Here is a 15,334-nt window from a genome sequence, read left to right on the forward strand (position 1 = left end):
TGGTCACAACAAACGCGATAAACTGATCTGGAAAGCCAGCAATGTTGTGGGGATGGAGCTGGACTCCCTTATGATGTCCAAGGCAAGCACAATGGTGGACAATACCTCCCGCCCACACTATGACATCCTGGCCTGTCACAGGAGGGTGTTCAGTGAGAGACTGAACTTACCCAAATGCACCACTGAACGGCACAGGAACTCATTCCTGCCGGTCCATATGGGTCAAACCGCCAAATCAATGATGTAATTTTAACTGCCTTCAATCAAATCAAATCACTTTTATTGTCACATCACATGTGCAGGTACATTGGTACAGCACATGTGAGTGAAATTCTTGTGTGCGAGCTTCACAAGCAACAGAGTTGTGCAAAATACAATAATGTAAACAAGCAAAATACAAGAATGGCTACATCTGAAACTAATAAATATATGTACAATATATAATAGTATATGCATTTCTGGATGTGTATACTAAATATTTTTCTACGTGTGTGTGTGTGTGTGTGTGTGTGTGTACACATATTTTACAAATTAAATAGAGTAAACAATAAATAAAATATATAAAATAAAATATACAGAGTGAGACATGTGCAAAACAGTGGCATTACTGTACAGTATGGAGTGCATAATGTTAAAGTTCCAGTAGTGAAGCTGAGGTGTCTATGACGTGTTCAGCAGTCTGATGGCCTGGTGGAAGAAGCTGTCTCTCAGTCTGCTGGTACGGGACCGGATGCTGCAGAACCTCCTTCCTGATGGAAGCAGTCTGAACAGTTTATGGCTGGGGTGACTGGAGTCCTTGATGATCCTCCCCGCTTTCCTCAGGCAGCGCTTCCTGTAGATGTCTTGGAGGGAGGGAAGCTCACCTCCAATTATCCGTTCAGAGCACCGCACTACTCGCTGGAGAGCTTTGCAGTTGTAGGCGGTGCTGTTGCCATACCAGGTGGTGATGCATCCAGTGAGGATGCTCTCAATGGCACAGTGATAGAAGGTCCTGAGGATGCGGGGGCTCATGCCGAATCTTTTCAGTCTCCTGAGAAAGAAGAGGCGCTGCTGCGCCTTCTTCACTGTTTTGTTTGTGTGTACTGACCACGTAAGATCCTCAGCCAGATGTACACCAAGGAACCGGAAGCTGCTCACTCTCTCCACAGCAGCGCCGTTGATGGTGATGGGGGTGTGTACTTCTCTGCACCTCCGGAAGTCCACTATCAACTCCTTTATCTTTGCGACGTTGAGGGTGAGATGGTTAGCCCTCACACATCTGACTCATATGTTAGAGTGCTGTTCATTGACTTCAGCATTCAACACAATCATTCCCCAGCAACTCATTAACAAACTGGATCTGGTGGGGCTCAGCACCTCGCTGTGTAACTGGCTGCTGGATTTCCTGACAGGAAGACAGCAGATAGTACGGGTCGACAACAACACCTTTAGCTCAAGAACACTGAATACGTGGGCTCCCAATGATGTATGTTGAGCCCCCTTCTCAACTGCACACCATCACACAGCTACATCAAGTTCGCCTCAGACACAGCTGTGTCACATCAATGATGAGACATAGAGGAGTGAAGTTAACCATCTGGCTGAGTGGTGCAGCAACAACAACCTTTCCCTGAATGTGGAGAAGACTACGGAGATCACCACAGACCTCAGGAGAACTCACACCCTGCACACCCCACTAACCATCAACAGTGCTGCTGTGGAGAGGGTAAGCAACACCAAGTTCCTGTGTGTGCACATCTCAGAAGATCTCTCCTGGTCAAAGAACACAGCATCACAGCCTCAACCGCCATTATTGGAAAATCTCGGAAAAAATAGTCCTTCATAAATTGCTGACCTTGTTAGAGACTAATGGAATCAGCGAGAAATTCCAATCTGGGTTTAAACCACGCCACAGTACTGAGACAGCGCTATTAAGAGTTTTTAATGACCTCCTTTTAACTGCTGATTCAGGGCGCTCAGTGGTCCTAGTTTTATTAGACTTAACGATACGGTTGATTAGGGCTGTTCGATATAACGATATATATCAGCTGGCGATATAAAAACTTCTATCGTTTCATTTTACGCTATCGTTTGTTTCGTGGTGTCGCAAAAGAAACTGTTTACGTCAATATTTTTTCATCATTTTGATGGTCACTGTAGTGGCTATATTAGTTTCTTAAAGTTCTCTCTTTGTCTTATATTTAATATAACCACACTACGGACGGACAAGTGCCTGTTTTTACACGTTGTCGTTAGCAACCAAGACGGTAAAAAAAATGGCGTGGCTCCGCCGTCTGCTTGTTTGTTTTGCATACCTTTCACAATAAAGCTCAAAATCCTGTTGAGACTTTTCAAAATAAACTAAATCCCATGGAAGAGTATGGAGAGCATTTATGGATGATAAGCAAAAAAGAGCCATCGGGTGCTAAAAAATAAACCTTAGACTCAAACGTTAGAGCAGGCTTTTCCCGGCAGCACGCCGTGTAATAAATACTCACAAAGAAAGCAACGTCCGTTACAACTAAAAATGTATCGTTTCATGCATTGGTTAAAAGTCTCAACTCCAGGTACATGACCCCCAGCTGGAAACACTTCAATGCAAGTCAATCTGCCTGAGATTCACAGAATTTACAGAAAATGTTAAATTCTTGTGATTTATATTGTTATCGGGATGATAGATGTCTTATATCGGGATATGAGATTTTGGTCATATCGCACAGCCGTACGGTTGATCACAATATTCTCCTGGCAAGGCTAGAACAAGTAGTTGGACTTAAAGGTAATGAATGTCCTTTCATGGTTTAAATAATACTTATCCAAGAGGTCTTTCTCTTCGTTTAAGGCATGGCTCTGTAGAGCACCACTGTCACTGTGGAAATGCAAACGCACCCACATTTGCCACTAAAAACAGACCTGCAACACAAACATATTCAGGAGCCCTCAGTTTTAATCAGAAACACTGATAACCCAACAGCAGCAGCAATGATGACGCTGGCACAGTTACACAATGCAAAGAGCAAACAGGTGGAGCTTTACTGAGACGATTAGTTCAGGTTGAGTGAAAGAAAAGTTGTTTCTAGCGTCCAAAACATCAGTGCTGTTCCTGTATTCGATCTTAGTTTTTCAATTTAGTGGGAGAAAGTGTGTTTGCTGATCAAAGGACCTGATCAACAAACTCAACTAACTAGTTTATTATGTGAATGTCACATGTGGCCAGTTTTCTCACAGACTTATAGAAAAACATTCAGCTTTGACAGGTGAAGTAACAGAAACAAGCATACACACGCCTAAAACTTACCGAGGAAGCGGAATGTCCTGCGTACCAGCGGGTTGAGGTAACAGCAGTCTCCGGTGGCCACTGTCTTCTCTAAACGGTCAAACTCCTTGGATGTGTACTGGACCAGAAACAGCACAGTCTCTGTCACTGTGATCTAGGAGAAATAGGGGCCACATACACAAAGAAAACAGATTACTGAAAGGAGCAGCACTTTACCTGTGAGTGGGTGCTGCTAGTGTGGGTGGTGTTATTTTATCAGTCATTCGTACCAGTGCTCTCTCAGTGGGCCCCATCACTAGTGACACAGCTGCTGAATACACAAAAGGACTCAAGCCTGTCTATGCGCAAATATGTATGCTTTTGAAAACAGGACCTAGCCCACTTTCTATACAACTCTCTAAAGTTGACTATTAGCCAAAGAAAGCTGCTACAGACAAACATGGCAGGCCACTGATCCTTACACTATAGAAGTCTTCCAGTCCCCAGGGTGAGGTCTGAAAAGCTGGAGCAAACGTCTAAATCAGGGACGGATGGAAACCTTTCAAACAAGTAATTTTTTAAACAGCTGTTTACGTCAGGCAGCTTCAATGCAACATTAAAATGAATTATAAATAAACTGTATTTATTATTGTTTTCAGACACTGATGCCAGTGAGCAGCAGAATGGTGAATGTGTAACTGATGCAAAAGAAGCCAGTGTGTGTTTGTGGAATGAAAGAACAGTGTAACAGTGTAACAGTCAGTGAATCACTGACATGTGTGTGGCACCGAGTAATATCACACTTTATTAAACACACAGTTCCTGTTAGCAGACACACTCATGTTTGGGTCTGGATATGGGATTTCTCTTCATGAGGAGAAAAATATGAAAGATCATGCCACTAGAGAACATAATAGCTTTTAGACACAAAAACTACTGTGGCTTAGGGAGCCAGTGAAAAGTGATAGAAACCCGAGGTGACCAGTAAAAACAGGTACGGTGGTTGACGCAGTCACTCCTCTTCAGCTAAGGCAGTGTTTCCCAACCACTGCACCGCGGCACATAGGTGTGCCGTGAGAAATGATCAGGTGTGCCGTGGAAGATTATCTGGTTCCACCTGATTAGTAATCTAAGCGATCGGTGTGGGTATCGGGCAGAACAATTACATTCTCTTCCACTAGAGGGCAGTACAACTACCTGCTCTAATTAAATGGGTTGCTAGCTGTCAGTAAAACAGAAGAAGACGAAGAAGAAATTACATAACAGCCATGCTGTGAGTGAGCCGATGCAGCGTAATAGCAATAGATACATATGTGAAAGGACAAAGTAGTCAGTGGGACCTGGTGCTGGAGAAAACTCTGACCCCGATGAGGACCTAGCACAAGCACTGGTCAGAAGAAAGCAAAAAAGGTATACTGGGGACAAACCGAGCCAATTTCTTTCTTACTTCCCCTGTCATAAATCATAGGCCATAACTCACTTTCTCTCATATGTCCAAGTTTTTCCCTGCAAATACTTTATTTCCCAGTCTGTTGGGACAGTTAACTAAGCAGTGTATTTGGTTCCTCCAGGGATCAAACCAGGCTGCTTTCACTCATTAGGTGAATGTAAAGCATCGCACTCTGGAGCCACTGAAAGAGTCCACACGATAGATCTCTTACATTAGACAACTGATAAAATATAACCAAATAAAACTCAACACCAACGCGACTGGCACCAGGTGGAGTGGAAGTGATGACCCTACCACGTCAGCTACTCATCATTGATATGAGGAGCTGTATTTCTATGGTGACACTGGTAGGGATGTACTGGGATGAAATACACTGCACACCGTGATAGTCGTAACATCAGTAAAAGAATGCAGGGCCTGCACTGTGCTCAGTAACACGTATATGCTGCACTGACCACTTTAAAGCCTGTTTTTCAAACAGAGCCACATGAGCCTATCTGACGATGATGAGGATCAAACTATGCTGGCTAAAAGTCACTGTTTTATCCTTTATTGTACACATATATGTATTGTAGAATAGACCGTTGCACTCAGACACTAACAGCAGGGAGAATTCCCCCTCTCTGAGGAATTTGAGGGGGATGATCTGCCTGGACTGTTGTTGGCACCGGAAGGTACAAAACTTTGATGTTGACTCTGCTAGACCGAAAGTTCTCCCCCAAGTTTATGACCAATCAATCCTGTTTTTATAACTTAAAATAAAAAGTGATTACCTGGAAAGAGAAGAGCTCAAAGAAATCATTAAAAGACTCAAATTACCATGACATTCATGCCCATTGTGACTGTATGGAAACCTTTAACCACACCAGTATAGTTAGTAATTAAAACCTCAAGATGTCTTCTACAAGCCAGTACATTGTAGTAATGATACTATTTTTAGAGCCTCATCTCCTGACTTCGGTGCAGAAGATGAAGCTTGAAGAGGAAGACAATGAGGTGGAAATGAGAGAGGAGAAAGAGTAGTGGAGGAGAAGGCATGAAGAAAGACACAATAAGGAAAGAGATCATGTACAAGTGCTAAATAGTCAAATATAATCTGAAAGAACTATTTGTGATCCTAAAATCAAAAGTTACTTATACGGTCTCTTGCATACATAAACACATAAAAAGTGAATAGAAGGGAAAGCAATGTTCATTTCAGCCGCTGTACTAAAGATGGTGGGGAAACAAGGCAAGCTGGGGAAACTAAACTAAAACCTAAACTGTAATAAACTCAAATTAACAAATATAAATATATATATATATATATATATATATATATATATATATATTATATATATATATATATATATATTACCGAAGGCATGCAGGCTAACTCGTTAGGCCGCGTTAGCTCGTTAACTGTGCCGCCACCCCAGCACGGGGCGATCTGCGCTAACTCGCTAACGGAGATTTGCCGCGTTAATGTGGTTATGGCGTTAACAGTCATTTTAACGAGATTAACGCTGACAGCACGTGATTTCTATATAATATATATATATATATATATATATATATTTGACTATATATTATATAATATATATCATCATCCATCCATTCGACTTCCGCTTATCCTTTTCAGGGTCGCGGGGGCGCTGGAGCCTATCCCAGCTGTCATAGGGCGAGAGGCGGGGTACACCCTGGACAGGTCGCCAGTCTGTCGCAGGGCCAACACACAGACACAAACAACCATTGGGCAATTTAGATTGATCAGTTAACCTATCCCCACAAACTGCATGTCGTTGGACTGTTGGAGGAAGCGGGAGTACCCGGGGAGAAATGTGGTGACGTTCCATCCGTCCATTTATTTTTGCATTGCTAGGCTGCAAATGTCACAGTAAAGCAGTGTGACAAGTAAAAAAGGGACAAAGGATAAATCTTCTGCTGTTTTTATTATGGGAGAAACTCGTGCTGTTGCCATGGTTTCACTCATTTTATTATGAGGAACAACAAAAGACATGGAGGAGTAGGCTCCACATGCTTAGCACAGCTCTGTTCTTACATGTCCCTCACATACATATGTGCTGTCAGGACTACAACACGGTTCTTACACGACTGCGACAGACCTTAGAGTTTCCATCTGATTTCATGCTTAATGTTAAATGTATTCTGCATACATGGCCACACTACTGCATCGCGGGTGGATCACTTTGCTTTACGGCTACAAGCACACTTTAAGTAGTGACAGAATCACTTTCCAAGGAATCAAACATCATTAGAATATCAGCAAAGAACACAAACAAGCTTCTCGCTGTGCTACACACGGAGTAAGGCTGCTACAATATCATATCTCCACTACATCATTTTTGTAGCCCATGCATAATTATCTAGGTTATGAAATAGTTTAAAGTATTATCTTAGAATAATCTACAGTAAGAAATACCATTCACAAGTTGGAAAATTAAAGATGGTTCAAGTCCCAGAAATTCACCTGAGCTCAGCTCACCATGCAATGCTAAGAGAAACTGCGAAATCCCAAGAACTCCATTTCAGACCCTGTGGGCTGTAATTAGCACATTAAATATTAAAGTTCATGACAGTACAGTTAGAAAGACTGAAGAAATATGATTGGAGGTGTTCCCATGGGAAGCTGAACAAACAAGACTTTTGGAGCAAAGTTCTCTGAACAGATGAGACATGAGTGGAGATGCTGGTCACCTGGTACTCCACATTCACTGAGTCAACCACAAACTCTTATATATGCCAAACTATTCTAGAGTCAGAGGTGAGGCCCAGTCAATGTCCAGACCTTGAAATGCTGTGGTAGGACCTCAAGAGAGCTGTGCATAAAGGAATGACCACAAACGCCACACAACTGAAGCATTTGTGGAAAAACAGTGGGCCAGAATTCCTTACATTTAGTTAAATAAATAATGGCACTGTGTATTATTTCATGTGTTCTTCTGGTGTTATTTGACTACATTTACCTGGTAAGGATCAGATGATTTATTTTTTTTAATGTTAGAACTATTTACTCTCTACCTTCAGATTGTTGATCATGGACATGTTATTACCGTAAGTTACCACTTCAGGGGTTATTATTAAAAGTCTTGCATGCTAGGGTTAGCCAGACCCTTTAGCAACCACAGTGTATTGCCTGTGATCATCATTGAGAATGGCAAGAAATGGCTAAGGGGCTGCCTGATTTCCAAAAAGCCTGAGCAGCACTTTGTCCCACTTTCTCACTGGCTGTAACACAAGCTGACAGGTCCACAGTGACAATGTGCTACTTGTTTAGTCCCTTAACCACCTCTCTGCCCTCTCTCTGTCCTTATCGTCCTCACTGTAGAGCTATACGCCATTGGTTAAGTCATGCTGACAAGGCCAGGGTGACCTCAGCAGCTCCTCAGTCAGGGATGAACTTGCTCACTTCTTTCAGTCTCTTCTCTTTGAATCTTGCTTATTTAATTTCACACCAGTCTATATCAAAGCACTGAGCTCTGTTCATCAGTAAGACAAAATCCACTTACACTGAACCAGCGTCTCAATACGTCTCCATTCTCAAGCCAATAATTGGGTTTGCAGTGGCAATCCATTTTACCAGAACAGTGAGACCTAGCTAGTAAATTGAAGAAGATTTGAGCATGCTGACACCAAGAGATTCCCAGGACATTTTTAGACACTGAAGCCTCTCGTCTGTGTGGTATGCATCTGTACACAGCAGTCATTTAAAAGGAGGCTCTGAGCAGTGGCCCAAAACAAGCAGCCCCATCAATGACTGGCCACCACGGTGCATGATGCAGTACTCATGGCATGTAGAGCTGTTGATGCTCATCTTGCTAGAAAATCCAATCCAATCCAACTTTATTTACAGTGGGGCAAAAAAGTATTTAGCCAGCCACCGATTGTGCAAGTTCCCCCACCTAAAATGATGACAGAGGTCAGTAATTTGCACCAGAGGTACACTTCAACTGTGAGAGACAGAATGTGAAAAAAAAATCCATGAATCCACATGGTAGGATTTGTAAAGAATTTATTCGTAAATCAGGGTGGAAAATAAGTATTTGGTCAATAACAAAAATACAACTCAATACTTTGTAACATAACCTTTGTTGGCAATAACAGAGGTCAAACGTTTACTATAGGTCTTTACCAGGTTTGCACACACAGTAGCTGGTATTTTGGCCCATTCCTCCATGCAGATCTTCTCGAGAGCAGTGATGTTTTGGGGCTGTCGCCGAGCAACACGGACTTTCAACTCCCGCCACAGATTTTCTATGGGGTTGAGGTCTGGAGACTGGCTAGGCCACTCCAGGACTTTCAAATGCTTCTTACGGAGCCACTCCTTTGTTGCCCGGGCGGTGTGTTTTGGATCATTGTCATGTTGGAAGACCCAGCCTCGTTTCATCTTCAAAGTTCTCACTGATGGAAGGAGGTTTTGGCTCAAAATCTCACGATACATGGCCCCATTCATTCTGTCCTTAACACGGATCAGTCGTCCTGTCCCCTTGGCAGAAAAACAGCCCCATAGCATGATGTTTCCACCCCCATGCTTCACAGTAGGTATGGTGTTCTTGGGATGCAACTCAGTATTCTTCTTCCTCCAAACACGACGAGTTGAGTTTATACCAAAAAGTTCTACTTTGGTTTCATCTGACCACGTGACATTCTCCCAATCCTCTGCTGTATCATCCATGTGCTCTCTGGCAAACTTCAGACGGGCCTGGACATGCACTGGCTTCAGCAGCGGAACACGTCTGGCACTGCGGGATTTGATTCCCTGCCGTTGTAGTGTGTTACTGATGGTGACCTTTGTTACTTTGGTCCCAGCTCTCTGCAGGTCATTCACCAGGTCCCCCCGTGTGGTTCTGGGATCTTTGCTCACCGTTCTCATGATCATTTTGACCCCACGGGATGAGATCTTGCGTGGAGCCCCAGATCGAGGGAGATTATCAGTGGTCTTGTATGTCTTCCATTTTCTGATGATTGCTCCCACAGTTGATTTTTTCACACCAAGCTGCTTGCCTATTGTAGATTCACTCTTCCCAGTCTGGTGCAGGTCTACAATACTTTTCCTGGTGTCCTTCGAAAGCTCTTTGGTCTTGGCCATGGCGGAGTTTGGAGTCTGACTGTTTGAGGCTGTGGACAGGTGTCTTTTATACAGATGATGAGTTCAAACAGGTGCCATTCATACAGGTAACGAGTGGGGGACAGAAAAGCTTCTTACAGAAGACGTTACAGGTCTGTGAGAGCCAGAGATTTTCCTTGTTTGAGGTGACCAAATACTTATTTTCCACCCTGATTTACGAATAAATTCTTTACAAATCCTACCATGTGGATTCATGGATTTTTTTTTCACATTCTGTCTCTCACAGTTGAAGTGTACCTCTGGTGCAAATTACTGACCTCTGTCATCATTTTAGGTGGGGGAACTTGCACAATCGGTGGCTGACTAAATACTTTTTTGCCCCACTGTATATAGCACTTTTAAAAACAACAAAGTTGACCAAAGTGCTTTCCAATAATAAAACAGAGATAGAAAAGGTTGCAGAACCCTCTCTTAAGACTCAGAGAGACATATTTTAAGCATAGAAGCATGCAGGAATTTAGAAACGCCTGTGTGGTTCAGAATGATGATGGCTGTGCTGATCAGGGGCAGGGAGTGTTTTCATGTGTAAGGTTGTGCATTCAAAACGTTTCCTTTTAACAGAAAACAGACACACAGAGTAAGATGGCTAGAGATAAATAATAACTAATGATTAAATGCACAGTGGTGTATAAATACATAATGAGTGAAAAAAGGTGAGTGAGGTCTAAATATTGGCATCAAACTAAGTTATGTGCTCAGATTCATATATTGAAGAAAAAAGTTCCAAATCTATCCAAAGCAGATGTCGCTTCAACCAAACCAAGTCTCCTAACAGTGACACAACTGTTCTCTCAGTTTTAAGCACATTCGTTTTCTCTCCAACATAAGCAACAGTGTTTTCCTTTTTGTTCCTTTGTAAGATGAATTATGAAAGTGATTGTTATGGCTGCTCCGGGGTCTGTGAACCTTTTTAATAGACTAAAACACACCCCAACCACAGCATGGTTACACACTCACTTATTCAGTCATTTATATTTCTGTGGGGACAAGCACAGCATGAAGAGTAGCATACAACTTATATGAATGAAATTAAAATTAAAATCAACCTTTAAGATTTAATATTGAATCTTTAAACTATGATGAGTTTGCATTTTCAACCCAAACAGCAGCACATGGGACCAGTGCAGAAACAGAAGGAGAGCCTTTCCCCATTATGAAACTGGAAGTGCCTGCAACATATCAAAGAACCGTGTTAGATATGTCAAAATCTTAAAATTCAGGTGTTTTCAGTCCGACAGGTACACCACCTGTCAAATGTTTTATAACACCCTCATTTTTCTGTTTTTTTTGCTATTCAAGTGGTTCAAGTCCAATGAATAGCTTGATGGTACAAAGGTAAGTGGTGACTTAACTGGTTTAACTGCCAGAGGTTACAAAAGGGTAGGGTTACCCAAAACTGAAAAATAATGTACATTTCAGAATTATACAACAGGTCTTTTTCAGAGAACAGAGCGTCAGAGCATCAGTGCCCATAGGTGTGAATGTGAGTCCGAACGGTTGTCTGTCTCTATGTGTTAGTCCTGCGACAGACTGGCGACCTGTCCAGGGGGTCTGCTTCATCCCCCTCCCGCCAACAGGGATAAGCAGAAGGGAATGGATGCAAAAGAAATGGCTGTTGCAAACTACCGTAGGCTGTAAATGGCATGTTGTGTGGCATGGTACACCCCCGCCCACCACCACTACCAGAAAAAATAACATAAACAAAAAAACTATTAATAACTATTCCGACCTGCCTAATATGTAATATTAACAGGAGGCTGAGGGTCTGTGTGCAGCATGAAACCAGCTGCACCACCTCTAGGCTGATATGCAGAGCATGGGGCTTTCTGGCTAAGCCCAGTGAGCATCAGAGCAAATCTGTCTAAAAGCCAGACTGTGCAACACCAAACATAGCAGTGTTACCCAGATCTGTGACAAGCATCAGTGTTGGAAAAACAGCTTGTTTGTTCCTTACACCTCTATGCAAGCTCACTGGGATGGCTTCATGGAGATGAATGCCAGCACTCTGTGCTGGGACAACTGAAAATAACAACTAACAAATCACTTTACTTTCCAAGTCACAGTCTCTACAGATCTGCCTTTAACACTGAGAACACTGGATATGTCACAGATATTGGAAATATCCTTGCTTCAATAGATAGTCCACTTACGTTTCTGGATTAAAAGGTGTAAGAAGCACACAGAGGCCTGCCTGCCAGCACAATTCAACCGCCTACAGGATCGACCCTTCCACTGCGGATGCTATTGCCATCACTCTTCATACCACACTGACCCTCCTGGAACACTGAGGTACTGTAAATAGGTTACAGGTAAGCATTCAGTATGCTGGACATCGTAGTGCAGAGAGTGCTGGACCTGAAGCTCCCACATTCAGCCTGTACCTGGATTAAAGACTTGGAGATTATGTATCGGAATTTCAGGAGCAGGACCACACCTCCAAACACGCTCCTTCCGGTTGTCATCTACAGAGGTTCCCCCAGTTCTGCAAGCTGTACATTCTCATTTACATTCCCCACCCTCCCTCCCTCCTTGTTCTCAATTCTTTAACTTCCTCATTTCTGTTTAGTACATGGGGATCTGCCAGGCCCGGGAGCCGCCGCCAGTCCCCTTCGAGGCCTTCCCCAAACCACAGCTCAGTTCATGTCCAAGCATCACCTTTACCTACTAAAACGCTGTCAAACCTAAAATGAGGACGTGGGCCCAGCGAGTGAAATTCTTTTAAACAGACCACAGCGTGTAAAACTTGCCCCCCCAACTCACTCCCCCCTCACACTTTCTGAGGGTCCTGAAGCAGAAGCTACTGGTGGCGTTCTACAGAATAACCATTGAGAGTGTACTCACATACTGCATCATAGCCTTGCAGGAAGTTCAGCTAGCCAAAAAAAACAAAACAATTAGCTGCTCCCTGCCCCACCTGGAGGAGATCGCCACCTCTTGCTGCCTTAGATGGGTCAAAGTCACCCTTTCAGTTTATTGAATCACAAAGATTAAAGACAACACTGGATATCGTGTTAGGTGGGGTGTATGGTCCAGCACTGCTGGTGCGTTCATTGTGTGCTCCAGTCCAGGGATGGCCATTCTGCTTTAGTACAAGTGAAGAGAGCTGAAGTGAAACCAAGCATTAAAAACAGCGACTGCAGCCGCTGTCTGTGCTTTTCATGCTGTCATTTCTGATCTCTCACGTTTCTTGCTTCTCTGTCTCTCCTCTTTTTGACAAACTCAAACATCTTGTTTTGTTTATTATTTCCTTCTCTTCTTAGCAAAGACAGATCAATAGATCAGCTGTCAGGTTATCGTTTCACTTTACATAGTAGCTGAGAATTTAGTGATTCCGATTCCATTATTCGATTCCTTATCAATTCTCTTATTGATTCTCATTGTGTTCTAACTAGCTCCAGTCTGAGAGCTACCAGCATCACTAAGCAGCATATCAAAGACATTACATTTGTGCAAATTAACTGCATGTTTATACACGTTGGAGGGATTTCCTCTCTTCGTTGTGATCAGTGTTGGGTCATTATTCAAAAAAAGTAATCTATTACACATATTACACAGAACACTTTTATTAAAAGTAATACAGTACGTTACTTAATTACTGTGTTTGGCCTGTTTGCATCCATTCTTTGCATTGCTGCAATCTAGTGGCTGCGGGAAGGATAATGTTTCTGGAATCTGGATGGTGCCAGCTGAAGCTGCAGAGGCTTCAAAATCCTGAAATCACTTCATGAAGTAATGGTAGTGACGCCCATCTTTTTTATGCTGTGTTTTTAAAGAGGGGTGCATATCCAAGTGTGTGCATGATGGATCAGGGAGTGCAGAAAAGCATCACGTGTATGTACTCACCAGTCTACTGCAAACCACTAAATCTCATTCGATTTGAACCAGAATTATACAAATAAGCATGTTATTTCCAAACTGGTAGCTTTGCAAAATGTAACATTTATTGTAACATCATCTGCTGTCCTTGTCTTCTTTCTGTTCCCCTGGCCAGAAATTCCTTTTGTGTTACTCTCTTCTGGAGAAGTAACACAAAAGGAAATGTCATAATAAACAACCTGAGCTGTTGCAGATACCATGTGATCTGTCAAAGAGGCTTTTCTTTTTTTCTTCTGATGCCTGACACAATCAACAGGTTCCAGTCTGTTTGACTGTTTTTCCTCTGGTGCATTTTGAGAGGAAGCATCTTCATCCACACAAGTTTAACATTACACAAATCTGCTTGTCCTTATGTACTGTGAACCCATTAATAGTATTTATCTGCATCAAGTAGAGGAAAATCAATTAGTTGAATGCCTTCATATAGAAAAACATTACCGGTTTCCTTCCTCTGAGTGAAAACTACACTTATGCAATACGTTTCTGAAAAGATTTTTCTTGCTGGAGACACCAAACAGAATGAAATTCATAAATAAATAAAGATGGTTTACAGATGGCTCCTTCTAGTGGCAGCCTGCTGTAGCAGTTCCCTGTCTTTGTAACGTTTTTTAGTGTCTTTAATGTTTCTGTTGCTTTTTTTTCCTTTTCTTTTTCATCTCCATCACCCAGACCGGCCTGCACATTACATCCACGTAAATGAGAAGAGAGCTAGAGAGGCTCAGACAGGGGAAAGCAGCAGGACCCGACGACGGCCTGTGCTAGCCAGCTGTGTGTAGTACTCCTACGCCTATACAACCTGAGCCTGCACCTCCAGAGAGAGAACACATGCCTGGTCCCAGTGCTAAGAAGAATGAGAAGTGGGCTACTGGAACAAGATGGAGATGCATAAGTGGGCAAGAGATGAAAACAGGGCGTTGTTGGAATGCTACTCACAAGTAACCCCAGGGGAAGGGGTTACATGAATAGGATGTGGGACCTATGGAGTCTTTGATACCTCCATCCAGACTGACGGCGAAACAACTCAGCTCAGTCTTTCAACATTCAGAAGAAGGAACTGCTCTCACAGCTAGAGACTGACGAGTTGCAACACAAATGCTACAGCAAGGGGGAGCCAGGACGACAGGTTAGGGGGAGATATCATCACCGCCACCTGAGATTGGGTACCAAGCCCCAAGTGCGATGGAAGAAGGGTCGTTGAGTATGAGAAAAACTTACCTGAAAAACAGAATCATGATGAAGCTTGAAACCTGCACCCTCCGTTACCAAGATTACATGAAGTACCCTCTGAAGATCTAGTAGAGGATGTGAATGAAACACTACAGACAATACCTACTGCGACCATTACTGAGACTAATCAGCTGATCTACCCTACGGCAGCCGTGGTTAGTGAGATGCTTGGCTACAAGATGAACAAACAGCCACGAGGAGGAGTATCCTCCATGGAGAAGGAGACTAGAGGCTAAGATCAAGGCAGCAGGAAGGAGTCTAGACAACCATCGGAGCTGCAGAAAGGTGCAACAAAGACGGTGCCTAAGAAGTACAGGAACCTGTCCATACCTGAAGCCTTGGAAACTGTCAAACAAAAACTCACAGCTTTGGCCACCTCCAAGGGCAACTGGCAGCACAAATGAACCAGCTGCTAGTT

At 43.0% G+C, this 15,334-nt stretch overlaps 1 protein-coding gene across 2 annotated transcripts in view; it reads right to left on the reverse strand.

The window, feature by feature from the left end:
• The window catches only part of plppr5b (phospholipid phosphatase related 5b), a 97,941-nt gene that overhangs the window by 78,074 nt on the left and 4,533 nt on the right, over positions 1 to 15,334 (reverse strand). For both annotated transcript variants that reach the window (XM_005947524.3, XM_005947523.3), the window contains exon 2: positions 3,278 to 3,410. In XM_005947524.3, the coding sequence (XP_005947586.2) occupies positions 3,278 to 3,410 (133 nt within the window). The remainder of the gene's footprint in view (positions 1 to 3,277; positions 3,411 to 15,334) is intronic.

The sequence above is a fragment of the Haplochromis burtoni genome, unplaced genomic scaffold, assembly GCF_018398535.1.
Source record: "Haplochromis burtoni strain Fernald_Lab_line unplaced genomic scaffold, NCSU_Asbu1 Contig_521, whole genome shotgun sequence".
Lineage (NCBI taxonomy): Eukaryota > Metazoa > Chordata > Actinopteri > Cichliformes > Cichlidae > Haplochromis > Haplochromis burtoni.